At 42.4% G+C, this 18,351-nt stretch overlaps 1 protein-coding gene across 1 annotated transcript in view; it reads left to right on the forward strand.

Moving 5' to 3' along the window:
* Positions 1-18,351, forward strand: part of LOC115127126 (band 4.1-like protein 3) — a 128,367-nt gene that overhangs the window by 101,674 nt on the left and 8,342 nt on the right. The window contains exon 18 of the mRNA XM_065013798.1: positions 407-544. Coding sequence (XP_064869870.1) covers positions 407-472 — 66 coding nt within the window. The 3' untranslated portion in view covers positions 473-544. The remainder of the gene's footprint in view (positions 1-406; positions 545-18,351) is intronic.

Below are 18,351 nucleotides of genomic sequence, written 5' to 3' on the forward strand. Positions count from 1 at the left end.
TATTATTTAATTGTCTTGCTCTCAGTACGGTCTGTAAATGTAAATGCATTTTATTCCTGAAGCAATTTTCTGTTTTGTTTCTTGGGTTCTGTTTTGTTTCTTGGGTTCTGTTTTGTTTCTTGGGTTCTGTTTTGTTTCTTGGGTTCTGTTTTGTTTCTTGGGTTCTGTTTTGTTTCTTGGGTTCTGTTTTGTTTCTTGGGTTCTGTTTTGTTTCTCGGGTTCTCCATTCCAGCATGTGGCATGTATTTGTCCTATTTCATTGTTTATTTTGATGTTTTGTTTTGTTTCCAGGACAAAGCTGTTGTGATTATGTTACAGTTAACAGGACACATATGAGTTCCTAAATTACATGTTCAAAATACCTATTAATGGTGAAGTTTTGCCGTTTTTATTTATTTCTTCTCAGAAACCCAGCAGAGGAGTCGACCACCAAGGAGGTTCCTGTTGTCCACACAGAGACGAAAACCTATGAGTCTTCAGAGGTGTGTTCATTTGGGCAGAAGAAGAGAAAAGGAAAGCAACAATGAGTTTCTACTTGGTTCAGGTAGTCTTTCCATTCACTTCTGTTGGGTGCCTAATAAAAACTCATTTGAGTCACGTGACTTCTGACAGGGTGACGCCAACGGTGACGCTATCCCCGGTGTTCTGATGAGCGCTCAGACTATCACCTCGGAAACCAACGGCACCACGGCAACCACACACAAGGCTAAGGTCAGGGGTCATTTCATTAGCTGACCCTTTTGACCTCGCTAGAATTCTACTCTCCTTTTTAGAATAAATAAATAGCAATACTAACCATAACCCATCTGTCTAGTACCACACCTATAATACTAACCATAACCCGTCTGTCTAGTACCACACCTATAATACTAACCCATCTGTCTAGTACCACACCTATAATACTAACCCATCTGTCTAGTACCACACCTATAATACTAACCCATCTGTCTAGTACCACACCTATAATACTAACCATAACCCATCTGTCTAGTACCACACCTATAATACTAACCATAACCCATCTGTCCAGTACCACACCTATAATACTAACCCATCTGTCTAGTACCACACCTATAATACTAACCCATCTGTCTAGTACCACACCTATAATACTAACCATAACCCATCTGTCCAGTACCACACCTATAATACTAACCCATCTGTCTAGTACCACACCTATAATACTAACCCATCTGTCTAGTACCACACCTATAATACTAACCCATCTGTCCAGTACCACACCTATAATACTAACCATAACCCATCTGTCTAGTACCACACCTATAATACTAACCCATCTGTCTAGTACCACACCTATAATACTAACCCATCTGTCTAGTACCACACCTATAATACTAACCATAACCCATCTGTCTAGTACCACACCTATAATACTAACCCATCTGTCCAGTACCACACCTATAATACTAACCATAACCCATCTGTCTAGTACCACACCTATAATACTAACCATAACCCATCTGTCCAGTACCACACCTATAATACTAACCCATCTGTCTAGTACCACACCTATAATACTAACCCATCTGTCCAGTACCACACCTATAATACTAACCCATCTGTCTAGTACCACACCTATAATACTAACCCATCTGTCTAGTACCACACCTATAATACTAACCATAACCCATCTGTCTAGTACCACACCTATAATACTAACCCATCTGTCTAGTACCACACCTATAATACTAACCATAACCCATCTGTCCAGTACCACACCTATAATACTAACCCATCTGTCTAGTACCACACCTATAATACTAACCCATCTGTCTAGTACCACACCTATAATACTAACCCATCTGTCTAGTACCACACCTATAATACTAACCATAACCCATCTGTCCAGTACCACACCTATAATACTAACCCATCTGTCCAGTACCACACCTATAATACTAACCCATCTGTCTAGTACCACACCTATAATACTAACCCATCTGTCTAGTACCACACCTATAATACTAACCCATCTGTCTAGTACCACACCTATAATACTAACCATAACCCATCTGTCCAGTACCACACCTATAATACTAACCCATCTGTCTAGTACCACACCTATAATACTAACCCATCTGTCTAGTACCACACCTATAATACTAACCCATCTGTCCAGTACCACACCTATAATACTAACCCATCTGTCTAGTACCACACCTATAATACTAACCCATCTGTCTAGTACCACACCTATAATACTAACCCATCTGTCCAGTACCACACCTATAATACTAACCATAACCCATCTGTCTAGTACCACACCTATAATACTAACCCATCTGTCCAGTACCACACCTATAATACTAACCCATCTGTCTAGTACCACACCTATAATACTAACCCATCTGTCTAGTACTACACCTATAATACTAACCCATCTGTCTAGTACCACACCTATAATACTAACCATAACCCATCTGTCTAGTACCACACCTATAATACTAACCATAACCCATCTGTCTAGTACCACACCTATAATACTAACCCATCTGTCTAGTACCACACCTATAATACTAACCATAACCCATCTGTCTAGTACCACACCTATAATACTAACCCATCTGTCTAGTACCACACCTATAATACTAACCATAACCCATCTGTCTAGTACCACACCTATAATACTAACCCATCTGTCTAGTACCACACCTATAATACTAACCCATCTGTCTAGTACCACACCTATAATACTAACCATAACCCATCTGTCTAGTACCACACCTATAATACTAACCCATCTGTCTAGTACCACACCTATAATACTAACCATAACCCATCTGTCCAGTACCACACCTATAATACTAACCATAACCCATCTGTCTAGTACCACACCTATAATACTAACCCATCTGTCTAGTACCACACCTATAATACTAACCCATCTGTCCAGTACCACACCTATAATACTAACCATAACCCATCTGTCTAGTACCACACCTATAATACTAACCCATCTGTCTAGTACCACACCTATAATACTAACCCATCTGTCTAGTACCACACCTATAATACTAACCATAACCCATCTGTCTAGTACCACACCTATAATACTAACCATAACCCATCTGTCTAGTACCACACCTATAATACTAACCCATCTGTCTAGTACCACACCTATAATACTAACCCGTCTGTCCAGTACCACACCTATAATACTAACCCATCTGTCTAGTACCACACCTATAATACTAACCCGTCTGTCCAGTACCACACCTATAATACTAACCCATCTGTCTAGTACCACACCTATAATACTAACCCATCTGTCTAGTACCACACCTATAATACTAATACTAACCCATCTGTCTAGTACCACACCTATAATACTAACCATAACCCATCTGTCTAGTACCACACCTATAATACTAACCCATCTGTCTAGTACCACACCTATAATACTAACCCATCTGTCTAGTACCACACCTATAATACTAACCCATCTGTCTAGTACCACACCTATAATACTAATCTGTCCACTAATAATACTAACCATCTGTCTAGTACCACACCTATAATACTAACCATAACCCATCTGTCTAGTACCACACCTATAATACTAACCCATCTGTCTAGTACCACACCTATAATACTAACCCATCTGTCTAGTACCACACCTATAATACTAACCCATCTGTCCAGTACCACACCTATAATACTAACCCATCTGTCTAGTAACCCATCTCTGTCTAGTACCACACCTATAATACTAACCATAACCCATCTGTCTAGTACCACACCTATAATACTAACCATAACCCATCTGTCCAGTACCACACCTATAATACTAACCATAACCCATCTGTCCAGTACCACACCTATAATACTAACCCATCTGTCTAGTACCACACCTATAATACTAACCATAACCCATCTGTCCAGTACCACACCTATAATACTAACCCATCTGTCCAGTACCACACCTATAATACTAACCCATCTGTCTAGTACCACACCTATAATACTAACCCATCTGTCTAGTACCACACCTATAATACTAACCATAACCCATCTGTCCAGTACCACACCTATAATACTAAACCCATCTGTCTAGTACCACACCTATAATACTAACCCATCTGTCTAGTACCACACCTATAATACTAACCATAACCCATCTGTCTAGTACCACACCTATAATACTAACCCATCTGTCCAGTACCACACCTATAATACTAACCATAACCCATCTGTCCAGTACCACACCTATAATACTAATACTAACCCATCTGTCTAGTACCACACCTATAATACTAACCCATCCATCTGTCTAGTACCACACCTATAATACTAACCCATCTGTCTAGTACCACACCTATAATACTAACCCCCATCTGTCTAGTACCACACCTATAATACTAACCCATCTGTCTAGTACCACACCTATAATACTAACCCATCTGTCCAGTACCACACCTATAATACTAACCCATCTGTCTAGTACCACACCTATAATACTAACCCATCTGTCTAGTACCACACCTATAATACTAACCATAACCCATCTGTCCAGTACCACACCTATAATACTAACCCATCTGTCTAGTACCACACCTATAATAATACTAACCCATCTGTCTAGTACCACACCTATAATACTAACCCATCTGTCTAGTACCACACCTATAATACTAACCATAACCCATCTGTCTAGTACCACACCTATAATACTAACCCATCTGTCTAGTACCACACCTATAATACTAACCCATCTGTCTAGTACCACACCTATAATACTAACCCATCTGTCCAGTACCACACCTATAATACTAACCATAACCCATCTGTCTAGTACCACACCTATAATACTAACCCATCTGTCTAGTACCACACCTATAATACTAACCCATCTGTCCAGTACCACACCTATAATACTAACCCATCTGTCTAGTACCACACCTATAATACTAACCCATCTGTCCAGTACCACACCTATAATACTAACCATAACCCATCTGTCTAGTACCACACCTATAATACTAACCCATCTGTCTAGTACCACACCTATAATACTAACCCATCTGTCTAGTACCACACCTATAATACTAACCCATCTGTCCAGTACCACACCTATAATACTAACCCATCTGTCTAGTACCACACCTATAATACTAACCCATCTGTCTAGTACCACACCTATAATACTAACCATAACCCATCTGTCCAGTACCACACCTATAATACTAACCATAACCCGTCTGTCTAGTACCACACCTATAATACTAACCCATCTGTCCAGTACCACACCTATAATACTAACCATAACCCATCTGTCCAGTACCACACCTATAATACTAACCATAACCCATCTGTCCAGTACCACACCTATAATACTAACCCATCTGTCCAGTACCACACCTATAATACTAACCATAACCCATCTGTCTAGTACCACACCTATAATACTAACCATAACCCATCTGTCCAGTACCACACCTATAATACTAACCATAACCCATCTGTCTAGTACCACACCTATAATACTAACCCATCTGTCCAGTACCACACCTATAATACTAACCCATCTGTCCAGTACCACACCTATAATACTAACCCATCTGTCTAGTACCACACCTATAATACTAACCCATCTGTCCAGTACCACACCTATAATACTAACCCATCTGTCCAGTACCACACCTATAATACTAACCATAACCCATCTGTCCAGTACCACACCTATAATACTAACCCATCTGTCTAGTACCACACCTATAATACTAACCATAACCCATCTGTCTAGTACCACACCTATAATACTAACCCATCTGTCTAGTACCACACCTATAATACTAACCATAACCCATCTGTCCAGTACCACACCTATAATACTAACCCCATCTGTCTAGTACCACACCTATAATACTAACCATAACCCATCTGTCTAGTACCACACCTATAATACTAACCCATCTGTCTAGTACCACAACCCATCTGTCCAGTACCACACCTATAATACTAACCATAACCCATCTGTCTAGTACCACACCTATAATACTAACCCATCTGTCTAGTACCACACCTATAATACTAACCCATCTGTCTAGTACCACACCTATAATACTAACCCATCTGTCTAGTACCACACCTATAATACTAACCCATCTGTCTAGTACCACACCTATAATACTAACCCATCTGTCTAGTACCACACCTATAATACTAACCCATCTGTCTAGTACCACACCTATAATACTAACCCATCTGTCTAGTACCACACCTATAATACTAACCATAACCCATCTGTCTAGTACCACACCTATAATACTAACCCATCTGTCTAGTACCACACCTATAATACTAACCATAACCCATCTGTCTAGTACCACACCTATAATACTAACCCATCTGTCTAGTACCACACCTATAATACTAACCCATCTCTGTCTAGTACCACACCTATAATACTAACCCATCTGTCTAGTACCACACCTATAATACTAACCCATCTGTCTAGTACCACACCTATAATACTAACCCATCTGTCTAGTACCACACCTATAATACTAACCCATCTGTCTAGTACCACACCTATAATACTAACCCATCTGTCTAGTACTACACACCTATAATACTAACCCATCTGTCTAGTACCACACCTATAATACTAACCCATCTGTCTAGTACCACACCTATAATACTAACCCATCTGTCTAGTACCACACCTATAATACTAACCCATCTGTCTAGTACCACACCTATAATACTAACCATAACCCATCTGTCTAGTACCACACCTATAATACTAACCCATCTGTCTAGTACCACACCTATAATACTAACCCATCTGTCTAGTACCACACCTATAATACTAACCATAACCCATCTGTCTAGTACCACACCTATAATACTAACCCATCTGTCTAGTACCACACCTATAATACTAACCCATCTGTCTAGTACCACACCTATAATACTAACCCATCTGTCTAGTACCACACCTATAATACCATAACCCATCTGTCTAGTACCACACCTATAATACTAACCCATCTGTCCAGTACCACACCTATAATACTAACCCATCTGTCCAGTACCACACCTATAATACTAACCCATCTGTCTAGTACCACACCTATAATACTAACCAAACCCATCTGTCTAGTACCACACCTATAATACTAACCCATCTGTCTAGTACCACACCTATAATACTAACCATAACCCATCTGTCTAGTCCAGTACCACACCTATAATACTAACCATAACCCATCTGTCTAGTACCACACCTATAATACTAACCCATCTGTCTAGTACCACACCTATAATACTAACCCATCTGTCTAACCCATCTAACCCATCTGTCTAGTACCACACCTATAATACTAACCATAACCCATCTGTCTAGTACCACACCTATAATACTAACCCATCTGTCTAGTACCACACCTATAATACTAACCCATCTGTCTAGTACCACACCTATAATACTAACCATAACCCATCTGTCTAGTACCACACCTATAATACTAACCCATCTGTCTAGTACCACACCTATAATACTAACTGTCCATAACCCATCTGTCTAGTACCACACCTATAATACTAACCCATCTGTCTAGTACCACACCTATAATACTAACCCATCTGTCCAGTACCACACCTATAATACTAACCATAACCCATCTGTCTAGTACCACACCTATAATACTAACCATAACCCATCTGTCTAGTACCACACCTATAATACTAACCCATCTGTCTAGTACCACACCTATAATACTAACCCATCTGTCTAGTACCACACCTATAATACTAACCCATCTGTCTAGTACCACACCTATAATACTAACCCATCTGTCTAGTACCACACCTATAATACTAACCCATCTGTCTAGTACCACACCTATAATACTAACCATAACCCATCTGTCTAGTACCACACCTATAATACTAACCATAACCCATCTGTCTAGTACCACACCTATAATACTAACCCATCTGTCCAGTACCACACCTATAATACTAACCATCTGTCTGTCTACCACACCTATAATACTAACCCATCTGTCTAGTACCACACCTATAATACTAACCCATCTGTCCAGTACCACACCTATAATACTAACCATAACCCATCTGTCTAGTACCACACCTATAATACTAACCCATCTGTCTAGTACCACACCTATAATACTAACCATAACCCATCTGTCTAGTACCACACCTATAATACTAACCCATCTGTCTAGTACCACACCTATAATACTAACCCATCTGTCTAGTACCACACCTATAATACTAACCCATCTGTCTAGTACCACACCTATAATACTAACCCATCTGTCTAGTACCACACCTATAATACTAACCCATCTGTCTAGTACCACACCTATAATACTAACCCATCTGTCTAGTACCACACCTATAATACTAACCATAACCCATCTGTCTAGTACCACACCTATAATACTAACCCATCTGTCTAGTACCACACCTATAATACTAACCCATCTGTCTAGTACCACACCTATAATACTAACCCATCTGTCTAGTACCACACCTATAATACTAACCCATCTGTCTAGTACCACACCTATAATACTAACCCATCTGTCCAGTACCACACCTATAATACTAACCCATCTGTCTAGTACCACACCTATAATACTAACCATAACCACACTGTCTATAATACCTAACCATAACCCATCTGTCTAGTACCACACCTATAATACTAACCCATCTGTCTAGTACCACACCTATAATACTAACCATAACCCATCTGTCTAGTACCACACCTATAATACTAACCCATCTGTCCAGTACCACACCTATAATACTAACCCATCTGTCTAGTACCACACCTATAATACTAACCCAACCCATCTGTCTAGTACCACACCTATAATACTAACCCATCTGTCCATAGTCTAGTACCACACCTATAATACTAACCCATCTGTCTAGTACCACACCTATAATACTAACCCATCTGTCTAGTACCACACCTATAATACTAACCATAACCCATCTGTCCAGTACCACACCTATAATACTAACCCATCTGTCCAGTACCACACCTATAATACTAACCCATCTGTCTAGTACCACACCTATAATACTAACCCATCTGTCCAGTACCACACCTATAATACTAACCCATCTGTCTAGTACCACACCTATAATACTAACCATAACCCATCTGTCCAGTACCACACCTATAATACTAACCCATCTGTCTAGTACCACACCTATAATACTAACCATAACCCATCTGTCTAGTACCACACCTATAATACTAACCATAACCCATCTGTCTAGTACCACACCTATAATACTAACCCATCTGTCTAGTACCACACCTATAATACTAACCCATCTGTCTAGTACCACACCTATAATACTAACCATAACCCATCTGTCTAGTACCACACCTATAATACTAACCATAACCCATCTGTCCAGTACCACACCTATAATACTAACCCATCTGTCTAGTACCACACCTATAATACTAACCATAACCCATCTGTCTAGTACCACACCTATAATACTAACCCATCTGTCTAGTACCACACCTATAATACTAACCCATCTGTCTAGTACCACACCTATAATACTAACCCATCTGTCTAGTACCACACCTATAATACTAACCATAACCCATCTGTCCAGTACCACACCTATAATACTAACCATAACCCATCTGTCCAGTACCACACCTATAATACTAACCCATCTGTCTAGTACTACACCTATAATACTAACCCATCTGTCCAGTACCACACCTATAATACTAACCATAACCCATCTGTCTAGTACCACACCTATAATACTAACCCATCTGTCTAGTACCACACCTATAATACTAACCCATCTGTCTAGTACCACACCTATAATACTAACCCATCTGTCTAGTACCACACCTATAATACTAACCCATCTGTCTAGTACCACACCTATAATACTAACCCATCTGTCTAGTACCACACCTATAATACTAACCATAACCCATCTGTCTAGTACCACACCTATAATACTAACCCATCTGTCTAGTACCACACTGTCTATAATACTAACCCCATCTGTCTAGTACCACACCTATAATACTAACCCATCTGTCTAGTACCACACCTATAATACTAACCATAACCCATCTGTCTAGTACCACACCTATAATACTAACCCATCTGTCTAGTACCACACCTATAATACTAACCATAACCCATCTGTCTAGTACCACACCTATAATACTAACCCATCTGTCTAGTACCACACCTATAATACTAACCCATCTGTCCAGTACCACACCTATAATACTAACCATAACCCATCTGTCTAGTACCACACCTATAATACTAACCATAACCCATCTGTCTAGTACCACACCTATAATACTAACCCATCTGTCTAGTACCACACCTATAATACTAACCCATCTGTCTAGTACCACACCTATAATACTAACCCATCTGTCTAGTACCACACCTATAATACTAACCCATCTGTCTAGTACCACACCTATAATACTAACCCATCTGTCTAGTACTACACCTATAATACTAACCATAACCCATCTGTCTAGTACCACACCTATAATACTAACCATAACCCATCTGTCTAGTACCACACCTATAATACTAACCCATCTGTCCAGTACCACACCTATAATACTAACCCATCTGTCTAGTACCACACCTATAATACTAACCCATCTGTCCAGTACCACACCTATAATACTAACCCATCTGTCCAGTACCACACCTATAATACTAACCATAACCCATCTGTCTAGTACCACACCTATAATACTAACCCATCTGTCTAGTACCACACCTATAATACTAACCATAACCCATCTGTCTAGTACCACACCTATAATACTAACCCATCTGTCTAGTACCACACCTATAATACTAACCCATCTGTCTAGTACCACACCTATAATACTAACCCATCTGTCTAGTACCACACCTATAATACTAACCCATCTGTCTAGTACCACACCTATAATACTAACCCATCTGTCTAGTACCACACCTATAATACTAACCCATCTGTCTAGTACCACACCTATAATACTAACCATAACCCATCTGTCTAGTACCACACCTATAATACTAACCCATCTGTCTAGTACCACACCTATAATACTAACCCATCTGTCTAGTACCACACCTATAATACTAACCCATCTGTCTAGTACTACACCTATAATACTAACCCATCTGTCTAGTACCACACCTATAATACTAACCCATCTGTCTAGTACCACACCTATAATACTAACCCATCTGTCCAGTACCACACCTATAATACTAACCCATCTGTCTAGTACCACACCTATAATACTAACCATAACCCATCTGTCTAGTACCACACCTATAATACTAACCCATCTGTCTAGTACCACACCTATAATACTAACCCATCTGTCCAGTACCACACCTATAATACTAACCCATCTGTCCACTACCACACCTATAATACTAACCCATCTGTCTAGTACCACACCTATAATACTAACCATAACCCATCTGTCTAGTACCACACCTATAATACTAACCCATCTGTCTAGTACCACACCTATAATACTAACCCATCTGTCTAGTACCACACCTATAATACTAACCCTAACCCATCTGTCCAGTACCACACCTATAATACTAACCCATCTGTCCAGTACCACACCTATAATACTAACCCATCTGTCTAGTACCACACCTATAATACTAACCCATCTGTCCAGTACCACACCTATAATACTAACCCATCTGTCTAGTACCACACCTATAATACTAACCATAACCCATCTGTCCAGTACCACACCTATAATACTAACCCATCTGTCTAGTACCACACCTATAATACTAACCATAACCCATCTGTCTAGTACCACACCTATAATACTAACCATAACCCATCTGTCTAGTACCACACCTATAATACTAACCCATCTGTCTAGTACCACACCTATAATACTAACCCATCTGTCTAGTACCACACCTATAATACTAACCATAACCCATCTGTCTAGTACCACACCTATAATACTAACCATAACCCATCTGTCCAGTACCACACCTATAATACTAACCCATCTGTCTAGTACCACACCTATAATACTAACCATAACCCGTCTGTCTAGTACCACACCTATAATACTAACCCATCTGTCTAGTACCACACCTATAATACTAACCCATCTGTCTAGTACCACACCTATAATACTAACCCATCTGTCTAGTACCACACCTATAATACTAACCATAACCCATCTGTCCAGTACCACACCTATAATACTAACCATAACCCATCTGTCCAGTACCACACCTATAATACTAACCCCTCTGTCTAGTACTACACCTATAATACTAACCCATCTGTCCAGTACCACACCTATAATACTAACCATAACCCATCTGTCTAGTACCACACCTATAATACTAACCCATCTGTCTAGTACCACACCTATAATACTAACCCATCTGTCTAGTACCACACCTATAATACTAACCCATCTGTCTAGTACCACACCTATAATACTAACCCATCTGTCTAGTACCACACCTATAATACTAACCCATCTGTCTAGTACCACACCTATAATACTAACCATAACCCATCTGTCTAGTACCACACCTATAATACTAACCCATCTGTCTAGTACCACACCTATAATACTAACCCATCTGTCTAGTACCACACCTATAATACTAACCATAACCCATCTGTCCAGTACCACACCTATAATACTAACCCATCTGTCTAGTACCACACCTATAATACTAACCCATCTGTCCAGTACCACACCTATAATACTAACCCATCTGTCCAGTACCACACCTATAATACTAACCCATCTGTCTAGTACCACACCTATAATACTAACCATAACCCATGTGTCTAGTACCACACCTATAATACTAACCATAACCCATCTGTCTAGTACCACACCTATAATACTAACCCATCTGTCTAGTACCACACCTATAATACTAACCCATCTGTCCAGTACCACACCTATAATACTAACCCATCTGTCTAGTACCACACCTATAATACTAACCATAACCCATCTGTCTAGTACCACACCTATAATACTAACCCATCTGTCTAGTACCACACCTATAATACTAACCCATCTGTCCAGTACCACACCTATAATACTAACCATAACCCATCTGTCCAGTACCACACCTATAATACTAACCATAACCCATCTGTCTAGTACCACACCTATAATACTAACCATAACCCATCTGTCTAGTACCACACCTATAATACTAACCCATCTGTCCAGTACCACACCTATAATACTAACCATAACCCATCTGTCCAGTACCACACCTATAATACTAACCATAACCCATCTGTCCAGTACCACACCTATAATACTAACCCATCTGTCTAGTACCACACCTATAATACTAACCCATCTGTCTAGTACCACACCTATAATACTAACCCATCTGTCCAGTACCACACCTATAATACTAACCATAACCCATCTGTCTAGTACCACACCTATAATACTAACCCATCTGTCTAGTACCACACCTATAATACTAACCCATCTGTCTAGTACACATTTACATTTACATTTAAGTCATTTAGCAGACGCTCTTATCCAGAGCGACTTACAAATTGGTGCATTCACCTTATGACATCCAGTGGAACAGTAGTGCATCTAAATCTTTTAAGGGGGGTGAGAGGGATTACTTTATCCTATCCTAGGTATTCCTTAAAGAGGTGGGGTTTCAGGTGTCTCCGGAAGGTGGTGATTGACTCCGCTGTCCTGGCGTCGTGAGGGAGTTTGTTCCACCATTGGGGGGCCAGAGCAGCAAACAGTTTTGACTGGGCTGAGCGGGAACTGTACTTCCTCAGTGGTAGGGAGGCGAGCAGGCCAGAGGTGGATGAACGCAGTGCCCTTGTTTGGGTGTAGGGCCTGATCAGAGCCTGGAGGTACTGAGGTGCCGTTCCCCTCACAGCTCCGTAGGCAAGCACCATGGTCTTGTAGCGGATGCGAGCTTCAACTGGAAGCCAGTGGAGAGAGCGGAGGAGCGGGGTGACGTGAGAGAACTTGGGAAGGTTGAACACCAGACGGGCTGCGGCGTTCTGGGTGAGTTGTAGGGGTTTAATGGCACAGGCAGGGAGCCCAGCCAACAGCGAGTTGCAGTAATCCAGACGGGAGATGACGAGTGCCTGGATTAGGACCTGCACCGCTTCCTGTGTGAGGCAGGGTCGTACTCTGCGGATGTTGTAGAGCATGAACCTACAGGAACGGGCCACCGCCTTGATGTTAGTTGAGAACGACAGGGTGTTGTCCAGGATCACGCCAAGGTTCTTAGCGCTCTGGGAGGAGGACACAATGGAGTTGTCAACCGTGATGGCGAGATCATGGAACGGGCAGTCCTTCCCGGGAGGAAGAGCAGCTCCGTCTTGCCGAGGTTCAGCTTGAGGTGGTGATCCGTCATCCACACTGATATGTCTGCCAGACATGCAGAGATGCGATTCGCCACCTGATCATCAGAAGGGGGAAAGGAGAAGATTAATTGTGTGTCGTCTGCATAGCAATGATAGGAGAGACCATGTGAGGTTATGACAGAGCCAAGTGACTTGGTGTATAGCGAGAATAGGAGAGGGCCTAGAACAGAGCCCTGGGGGACACCAGTGGTGAGAGCACGTGGTGTGGAGACGGATTCTCGCCACGCCACCTGGTAGGAGCGACCTGTCAGGTAGGACGCAATCCAAGCGTGGGCCGCGCCGGAGATGCCCAACTCGGAGAGGGTGGAGAGGAGGATCTGATGGTTCACAGTATCGAAGGCAGCCGATAGGTCTAGAAGGATGAGAGCAGAGGAGAGAGAGTTAGCTTTAGCAGTGCGGAGCGCCTCCGTGATACAGAGAAGAGCAGTCTCAGTTGAATGACTAGTCTTGAAACCTGACTGATTTGGATCAAGAAGGTCATTCTGAGAGAGATAGCGGGAGAGCTGGCCAAGGACGACACGTTCAAGAGTTTTGGAGAGAAAAGAAAGAAGGGATACTGGTCTGTAGTTGTTGACATCGGAGGGATCGAGTGTAGGTTTTTTCAGAAGGGGTGCAACTCTCGCTCTCTTGAAGACGGAAGGGACGTAGCCAGCGGTCAGGGATGAGTTGATGAGCGAGGTGAGGTAAGGGAGAAGGTCTCCGGAAATGGTCTGGAGAAGAGAGGAGGGATAGGGTCAAGCGGGCAGGTTGTTGGGCGGCCGGCCGTCACAAGACGCGAGATTTCATCTGGAGAGAGGGGGAGAAAGAGGTCAGAGCACAGGGTAGGGCAGTGTGAGCAGAACCAGCGGTGTCGTTTGACTTAGCAAACGAGGATCGGATGTCGTCGACCTTCTTTTCAAAATGGTTGACGAAGTCATCTGCAGAGAGGGAGGAGGGGGAGGGGGAGGAGGATTCAGGAGGGAGGAGAAGGTTGCAAAGAGCTTCCTAGGGTTAGAGGCAGATGCTTGGAATTTAGAGTGGTAGAAAGTGGCTTTAGCAGCAGAGAGAGAAGAGGAAAATGTAGAGAGGAGGGAGTGAAAGGATGTCAGGTCCGCAGGGAGGCGAGTTTTCCTCCATTTCCGCTCGGCTGCCCGGAGCCCTGTTCTGTGAGCTCGCAATGAGTCGTTGAGCCACGGAGCGGGAGGGGAGGACCGAGCCGGCCTGGAGGATAGGGGACATAGAGAGTCAAAGGATGCAGAAAGGGAGGAGAGGAGGGTTGAGGAGGCAGAATCAGGAGATAGGTTGGAGAAGGTTTGAGCAGAGGGAAGAGATGATAGGATGGAAGAGGAGAGAGTAGCGGGGGAGAGAGAGCGAAGGTTGGGACGGCGCGATACCATCCGAGTAGGGGCAGTGTGGGAAGTGTTGGATGAAAGCGAGAGGGAGAAGGATACAAGGTAGTGGTCGGAGACTTGGAGGGGAGTTGCAATGAGGTTAGTGGAAGAACAGCATCTAGTAAAGATGAGGTCGAGCGTATTTCCTGCCTTGTGAGTAGGGGGAAGGTGAGAGGGTGAGGTCAAAAGAGGAGAGGAGTGGAAAGAAGGAGGCAGAGAGGAATGAGTCAAAGGTAGACGTGGGGAGGTTAAAGTCGCCCAGAACTGTGAGAGGTGAGCCGTCCTCAGGAAAGGAGCTTATCAAGGCATCAAGCTCATTGATGAACTCCTCCGAGGGAACCTGGAGGGCGATAAATGATAAGGATGTTAAGCTTGAAAGGGCTGGTAACTGTGACAGCATGGAATTCAAAGGAGGCGATAGACAGATGGGTAAGGGGAGAAAGAGAGAATGACCACTTGGGAGAGATGAGGATCCCGGTGCCACCACCCCGCTGACCAGAAGCTCTCGGGTGTGCGAGAACACGTGGGCAGACGAAGAGAGAGCAGTAGGAGTAGCAGTGTTGTCTGTGGTGATCCATGTTTCCGTCAGTGCCAAGAAGTCGAGGGACTGGAGGGAGCATAGGCTGAGATGAACTCTGCCTTGTTGGCCGCAGATCGGCAGTTCCAGAGGCTACCGGAGACCTGGAACTCCACGTGTGTCGTGCGCGCTGGGACCACCAGATTAGGGTGGCCGCGGCCACGCGGTGTGGAGCGTTTGTATGGTCTGTGCAGAGAGGAGAGAACAGGGATAGACAGACACATAGTTGACAGGCTACACAAGAGGCTATGCTAATGCAAAGGAGATTGGAATGACAAGTGGACTACACGTCTCGAGTGTTCAGAAAGTTAAGCTTACGTAGCAAGGATCTTATTGACTAAAATGATTAAAATGATACAGTACTGCTGAAGTAGGCTAGCTGGCAGAGGCTGCGTTGTTGACCATGTAGGCTAGCTGGCAGTGTCTGCGTTGTTGACACTACACTAATCAAGTCGTTCCGTTGAGTGTAATGGTTTCTACTGTGCTACTGTGCTGCTATTCGGGGCTAGCTGGCTAGCTAGCAGTGTTGATTTACGTTACGTTGCGTTAAAAGAACGACAATAGCTGGCTAGCTAACCTAGGAAATCGCTCAAGACTACACAATTATCTTTGATACAAAGACGGCTATGTAGCTAGCTATGTAGCTAGCTACGATCAAACAAATCAAGCCGTTGTACTGTAATGAAATGAAAAATGTGATACTACCTGTGGAGCGAAGCGAAATGCGACCGGATTGTTGAGTGCGGAAGTTCTGTTACGTTAAGGACGACGAATAGCTGGCTAGCTAACCTCGGTAAATTAAGATAATCACTCTAAAACTACACACTCTAAACTACACAATTATCTTGGATACGAAGACAGCAAAGACAACTATGTAGCTAGCTAACACTACACTAATCAAGTCGTTCAGTTGAGTGTAAGTTGTGCTGCTAATCGGTAGACGGTGGACTAGCTAACGGTAGACGTTAGCTAGCTAGCTAGCTGCAGGGCGGTGTAGACTGCGTTAGGACGACGAAATACGATAATTACGCAATTATCTATGATACAAAGACGGCTATGTAGCTAGCTAAGAAGAAAAATTGCCAAGATTAGACAAATCAAACCGTTGTACTATAATGAAATGTAATACTACCTGCGGACCGAGTGCAGATGCGACCGCTCGCTCCAACCCGGAAGTTGCTTTAGTACCACACCTATAATACTAACCCATCTGTCTAGTACCACACCTATAATACTAACCCATCTGTCTGGTACCACACCTATAATACTAACCCATCTGTCTAGTACCACACCTATAATACTAACCATAACCCATCTGTCTAGTACCACACCTATAATACTAACCATAACCCATCTGTCCAGTACCACACCTATAATACTAACCCATCTGTCTAGTACCACACCTATAATACTAACCCATCTGTCCAGTACCACACCTATAATACTAACCCATCTGTCTAGTACCACACCTATAATACTAACCCATCTGTCTAGTACCACACCTATAATACTAACCCATCTGTCTAGTACCACACCTATAATACTAACCATAACCCATCTGTCTAGTACCACACCTATAATACTAACCATAACCCATCTGTCTAGTACCACACCTATAATACTAACCCATCTGTCTAGTACCACACCTATAATACTAACCATAACCCATCTGTCTAGTACCACACCTATAATACTAACCCATCTGTCTAGTACCACACCTATAATACTAACCCATCTGTCCAGTACCACACCTATAATACTAACCCATCTGTCTAGTACCACACCTATAATACTAACCATAACCCATCTGTCTAGTACCACACCTATAATACTAACCCATCTGTCTAGTACCACACCTATAATACTAACCATAACCCATTTGTTAAATCTGCTGTCAGACTTTCTAGAGTACATAACAATATACTTTATATTCCTTACTCGCCCTTTTTGCTA

Source organism: Oncorhynchus nerka, linkage group LG9b, assembly GCF_034236695.1.
Source record: "Oncorhynchus nerka isolate Pitt River linkage group LG9b, Oner_Uvic_2.0, whole genome shotgun sequence".
In the NCBI taxonomy this organism is placed as follows: domain Eukaryota; kingdom Metazoa; phylum Chordata; class Actinopteri; order Salmoniformes; family Salmonidae; genus Oncorhynchus; species Oncorhynchus nerka.